The sequence below is a fragment of the Vulpes lagopus genome, chromosome 12 (genome assembly GCF_018345385.1).
Source record: "Vulpes lagopus strain Blue_001 chromosome 12, ASM1834538v1, whole genome shotgun sequence".
Lineage (NCBI taxonomy): Eukaryota > Metazoa > Chordata > Mammalia > Carnivora > Canidae > Vulpes > Vulpes lagopus.
The window spans coordinates 83520785-83527385 of NC_054835.1; the positions used below are offsets into that span (position 1 = coordinate 83520785).

General features: G+C 40.0%; 1 protein-coding gene and 1 long non-coding RNA gene across 2 annotated transcripts in view; both read left to right on the forward strand.

Moving 5' to 3' along the window:
- LOC121472617 (protein SOGA3-like) overlaps positions 1 to 773 on the forward strand; it is a 3717-nt gene extending 2944 nt beyond the window's left edge. The window contains exon 2 of the mRNA XM_041723864.1: positions 555 to 773. Coding sequence (XP_041579798.1) covers positions 555 to 647 — 93 coding nt within the window. The 3' untranslated portion in view covers positions 648 to 773. The remainder of the gene's footprint in view (positions 1 to 554) is intronic.
- The window catches only part of LOC121472618, a 9394-nt gene extending 3754 nt beyond the window's left edge, over positions 1 to 5640 (forward strand). Inside the window, exons 2-3 of the long non-coding RNA XR_005982955.1 lie at positions 4621 to 4769; positions 5264 to 5640. This is a non-coding gene — a long non-coding RNA (uncharacterized LOC121472618). The remainder of the gene's footprint in view (positions 1 to 4620; positions 4770 to 5263) is intronic.
- The last annotated feature ends 961 nt before the right edge of the window (positions 5641 to 6601 follow it).

Sequence of the window (6601 nt, forward strand, 5' to 3'; positions counted from 1 at the left end):
CTTCGGCGGGGGCCTGTGCGGCGAGGGAGGGGGTCCACCCCCGTCCCCCGGGCCCCGTCCACCCCCGTCCCCCGGGCCCCGTCCACCCCGTCCCCCGGGCCCCGTCCACCCCCGTCCCCCGGGCCCCGTCCACCCCCGTCCCCCGGGCCCCGTCCACCCCGTCCCCCGGGCCCCGTCCACCCCCGTCCCCCGGGCCCCGTGCAGCCCCCGCGAGATGGGCCCGGGGAGGGGGCGGCCCAGGGAAGCCGCGGTCCCTGCCGGCGGGACGGGCGGGGAGTTCGTTATAGGAAGGGGGAGGGTCCTAGGGCAGCCCCGGGCTTCAGGAATCCACCCCCTGCAACCTCCGGTGTCCCCCCAGCCCGGGAAGGGCTCCCGGAGAGCCCCCGACCTCCGGCCGCACCCGCGCGCCAAGGCCTCCAGACGCCCACCGCGCCCCGTGGAGGTGGCCGCGCGCCCCGCCCCAAGTCCTTGTTTCTGTCTGGCTAGTTTGTGTCACTTCTGAAAGATGCCAGGTCCCTTCCTTGACTCACCCGGATGCTTCCGTTCATCACTAGAGGACACAGGCCGCGGCGTCCCCTCCTCCCACCGAGATTGAGCCATCAGATGGCCTCTGCCCAGGGCGGCAGAAGCTTCCTGGCCCGAGGTGACACCGACCTGGGCTCCAGGGGCCCTGAGGATGCGAGAAGCTTCGCTGGAACCCAAGCCCGCGCTCACCTCCGAGGTGACCCCTGCGGGCACTTTCCAGGGAGCGGAGGCCTGGAAGAGAAAGTGCTTCTCCCACCTCCACCCTCCTCCACCAGTCTCAGATCCTCCCTCTACAACAGGCCCTGGGAGGAGGGTGCTGAGGCGCAGCTTTAGGTAGAATCCTCAAACCTTCAACTGGGAAGAGTCACCGAAAATAAAATGTGTAGAAGCTAATGTTTATTTTGCTAAGGGATTCTTCAGGAAGTCACAGCTCCCTTTCTTTTTCGAAAACGGTGCAGAGTTTGGAGGTTTCTTGCGCTTGGATCCGTTATCTTAAACACGGCAAGATTCTGCGTTCACTGATATGTTGACCTCTAAGTCTTCTAAAATCATGTATATGGGACACTTAACATTTACAAATGAGAAACCAGATAACTAAATAGCCAGATGACTTAAATACCCCAAATGGGGTATTAAGTTAATTACTTTTTGGGGTGGGATTGTAATTAGACCGCAGCACTGAAGTATGCTAAGTCACTTTTTCCCCTCAATTAAAGCCTCCAGCATGTTTGTAACCTGTCATTGACTTACTATCCAGGAGTGATTTGCTGAATTTTATACCTAGTTTTCTTATTCATTAAAAAAAATAATAATAATCTTCATGTTCTATAAATATAAAGTATGCCAATTTTCACTGACAAGTAAAAGAATACTAGAGTACAAGTCAGAAAACCTAGGTTCTAGGCCCAGGTTGGTCTGTTTGACCTTGATAAGTCACCAAACTATTTTTGGTTCCCCCATGAGGTATTTCAGCTTTAAAAATTCTCTTATTTTAAGTAATTCAAATACTGTATTTAGCCATGGCATTACAGTAGTCCTTTTTATGTTAAATTTTATGAAGTTCAGACATTTGTCATTACAGTAACCCCTGGTACAACAAGCAATTCATGGGACTTTCATGAAAACAGTGACTTCTGACATTTTTGGCCATGACCACAGAGAGAAACGTATTTTACATTGTGACCCAGTAAAAATTTCATGATTCAGGACATGCTACATGCAACAACTCTGATATTTTCTATCCTATTTGTTTCCTGGGTTTCCCTCCAATTCTGGTCAGGATCCACTTCATTGCTTTCACAAACCAGTAACTCATGACCCTCATTCTGACAAACACTGACTTAAGAGCCTATAATTAGCTCTATATTTCTTGGATTCTAAATGATTGGGTTCAGATTAATAAGGTTCTCCCAATATGCTCTAAGACAAGGTTTCTCAAAGAATATTAAATGTCTTATACATGCGCGCGTGCACACACACACACAAGAATTTTCAGTCAACTAAAGTTTGTGAAGTTCTCAGATCAACAACATGAAATGGATTTCTTTATTCCAGAACTTCACAGGGAGTTTGACATCCTAAGCACACTGAGTCTTCAAGAGGGAGATATAGTGCACTGCGGTCCTCATACTGATTTGACCACAGAATGCTTTTTTCTTAGGCTTTATCTTCTGAAGAACACATTACTTGGGGAAATGCCATTACAAAGACCAATTATTAAAGTAAAGTGAACCCTGAGTCAGATAGGTAGGATTCACCTGCAGATTCAGCTTTAGTTTCTCAATCTAAAATTAGTTTAACAATACTGCTTATGCAAAATGTTCATGAAAATTAACAGAACCTTGAATGTAAGTTGTTTAGCACATGGTCCAGAACATAATAAGGGCCTAAATGAAGACTTTTTTTTTTTTTTTTTTACTTGAAGCGATATGGCATATGTACAGATGGCTCAATTGGAATGAAATATGGCAAGTTCTAAGAAAAGTAGGAAAATATAAAGAGCTAAGATGTGGTGAACTTTGAATTTTACAAGAGATAATGTAGGGAGTCAAAAGCAAACCAGTCATTAAGTTCCTTTCACACACTGACCCCTCCAGGCCTGCCTGGCAATAAATCACTTCCCTCCAGGTGTCTTTGCCTCCAGCTAGCTAATGCTGTTCCCACACTCAAGTCCATGCACTAGCACATACTGGTCTTTTGGTCCGTAACACCCTTCCTCTTCCTGTCTCCAAGGCAAAGGACACCCTCTTACACCCCATTGTGCTCCACAAAAATACTAAACCAATGCCGGTAGGATGTTTTCTTCCAAAATATGTTTGAAGTAGAGAAACAATTTCAAAAGTAGTAACGTATTATGTAGTCTTCCTAATTGTGAAATCATTCCCTTTAAGACTTAAATTTCTTGAAATCAGTTGATGTATGAACATTTTAATCTGTCCTCATATTGGCAACAGTTAACTAAGCAGGAGTATGTGCGTGCGTGCGTGCGTGTGTGTGTGTGTGTGTGTGTTTTCCAGTTGAGGTTGTCTGGTCAATGTTGTATATCTTGTTATAATATGACAATATTTTGATACACAATGTGTATTGTGTTTTAAACATATAAATTTTTGGCATTTTTTACAGCAAAAAAAATCATTTATAATTTGCGTTTTGCCTTTCTCACACTTTTTTTGGGGGTGGGTAAGATTTGTTTTTAGAGCAGTGTAAGGTTCACAGCAGAACTGAGGAGGAGATGGAAATTTCTCAAATGCCCCCTACCCCTGCACAAGCAGAACTTCTGCTTTTATTAGCACCTTCCAAAGTGTAACAAAATAGTGATACGTTAGAATTGATGAAACTGCACTGACACATCATAACCACCCAAAGTCCACAGTTTATATATGGTTCACTCTTGTTTTTGTATATTCTATGGATTTGGACAAATGTATAATGACTGTATATCCATCATAATATCATACAAAGCATTTTCACTGCCCTAAAAATCCTCTATGCTCCTTCCCCATCCCCTAGCCTCTGACAATCATTGATCTTTTTTATTATCTCCATAGTTCTGCCTTTTCCAGAATGTCATATAGTTGGGATCATGCAGTGTGTAGCCTTTTCAGATTGTCTTCTTTCACTTAGTAATATGCATTTAAGTTTCCTCCATGTCTTTTTATGGCTTGATTGTTCATTTCTTTTTAATTTTCAGTAATATTCCATTGCCTGGATATACCCCAGGTTATGCATTCAGCTACTGAAGGACATCTTGGTTGCTGCCAAGATTGGTAGTTATGAATAAAACTGCTAGAAACATGGTTTCAAATGTATGGGTTTTGGTGTGGATATAAGCTTTCAACTCCTTTGGGTAAATACTAAGGATCGTGATTGCTGGATCATATGGTAAGGGTATGCTTAATTTTATAAGAAACTGCCAAACCATCTTCCAAAGTGGCTGTACCACTTTGCATTCCCACCAGTGAGGAATATTTGAGAGTTCCTGTTGTCCCACATACTTGTCAACATTTGGTGGTGTCAGTTTTCCAGATTTGGACCATTCTAATAGGTATATATTGGTATCTCATTGTTGTTTTAATTTGCATTTCCCTGGAGCCATGTGAGGTAGAGCATTTTTTTTTTCATATGCTTATTTGCCATCTATATATCTTCTTTGCTAAAGTGTCTGCTAAGGTCTTTGGCCCATTTTTTAATTGGGTTGTTTATTTTCCTATTGTTGAGTTGTACTTCTTTGTGTATTTTAGAGAACAGTTCTTTATCTTTATTTGCAAAAGATCTTTTGCAAATATTTTCTCCCAGTCTCTGGCTTGTCTTCTTATTCTCTTGACCTTGACTTTCACAGAGTACGAGTTTTTAATTTTAATTGTTTTCCCACACTTTTAGTGTATCTATGACTTCCTGTCAATATTAATTAGATTATAATTTTTTATTTCTTTCCCATGGTCAAATAAATCTGAGAAATTCTCTACTCACCTTTGTTCAAAATATAAGTACAAAACTTTATTGCATCATAATTAACCAGATTTATATCCGCCCCCTCCTCTACATTGCAAGTTCCTTCGGGGAATTGACCTCTGCTTTATTCACTTTCAACTACAGGTATCTAGCCCAATTTCCATCCCATGGAAGTTACAGAGTACTACTTCCTGGGCATGCCCATGGAAAATCATGTCATTTTTCCTGGTGATGAACTTCATTCCAGGCCCTGGAATTGTTGGCATCTAGAACCAACACAGAGAAACAGGAGAGTAAGTATGTGGAACTTACCATTATAAGAATGTGAGAGCTGGGCCTATTGGCTATCTTCTCCACTTCTTCAATCCCTATAGCCTCAAAGAATATGCTACAAGATGTATTTTCTCATTGCAAAATGAGGAAATGGGGCTGATAGCATCATATATGGAATCAGTTTGCTGCTCATTAAGGATAAAAATCTTCCTCTCACATAGCACCTTCCTCTATTTATGTAATACTGATTTTTCATTTGTGGATCAGAGAATCGAGCATACTGTGTATACATTACTGTTATTATTTTTAACCAAGATGTTAGGTTGTTTAGGAGTTAAGATGCTAACCTTTCATATCCATAGCATAGAGCCTAGCACATAGTAGACAATGAGACAATATTTGTTCAATGAATGGGGAAGAAAATATTTCCTGTCTCTACTTAGCAGAGTGAAATGAATATTTTTTCCCTCCTATTATCAGTGAATAAGCTATTTCCAACCTGACCTTTTTACAGGAGTTTTTGGAAGTCCCATCGAAAGACAAAAATTAAACAGGAAGATTTCTGAATGAATACAAGAATCAAGAAATTAGAAATGGAAAAGCCCTACTAGGTCATCAAGTTCATTCTTTGGTTCGTGGTTGAAGCAGTATTGTTCCCACAGTCTTTTTCTCCAGAGGAAAACCATTATCTTACATGGATAAACCTGAATATCCAGAATTTTTATATTTAATCATTTGCTTTTGTAAGAATAATTCCACCATGGGACAAAACTTAAGGAAAAATTATTCCTCATGTTCCTTGATTTTCCTCCTTTTTCTTGACTTGGGATTGATTATTCATTGTACCCCTATCTTTGATTAGCAACATAAATAGCCTTATTTCTTTCCTTAATAAAGTTTGATTTAACAATTGATATATTTAACTGTTTATAACTAACATAAACAGCTATTGCTGTCTACCTTCCATTACTTTTATAATCTTTCTATTTCTTTTGAAATATTTTTTGCTTGGAAGAAGCAAGGAAGCTTAGAAGATCAGAGTCTTCTTGGGGTTTAAACAGAAATAAGAGAATAATTAAAATTTAAAATTCTTCCAAATGTTACTTGATATGGCACAACTCAATAGTTATAGCTAGTCTATTAGCACTGAGAATTATCATCAGATGACTTTGCATTTATGCCGTAATTTCCCTCTAGATAATTCAAGGAACTCTACTATAGTGGAACTCAGAATAAAACAGATGAATATTTAGAACTATTGAATGGAATCAGTATACTTTCTTGGAGAGCTTCAAAATCCGAAATGTGGCACAGTGCTTTTCAGAGTTGACTATGCAATAAATATATGATAAATTTAGTTAAATAGCTAACCAATTCCTACAAATTATACCAACCCTTATATTTTGAGATGCCAGCAAATTGTTAACTTCAAAGCTGTGTGTTGTTTTCTGTAATTCTCAACTCAATGATACATAACATTTGGGAGGTACTTCACAGTACAAAAAAAAAAATCTATGAATTAATTACCACTTTTAAAAAAATAGAGTAGTTTTACCATTTTCAGTGGAACTCAACAGAATGTATTGAGGAAGAGAGAGATCTAGCAAATTAGCACTCACAGCTCGAAAATTGAGTTCTCTTATAGGAGAACATAAGTTGCTTTCAAGCCAGAAACTTAATTAAGTGTTCTGAATTTACACTAGAGTCAAAACCAGATGAAATGGCTTTCTGTGGAAAAAAAAGCTATATTAAAATTACATTTAGAAGAATCCTTCCACTTAAGGAAGAATTTCTACTGTTAGTTAACAAAGCAAGTTCTGCAGTATAATTTCCTGTAGATTTTTGAGATTAG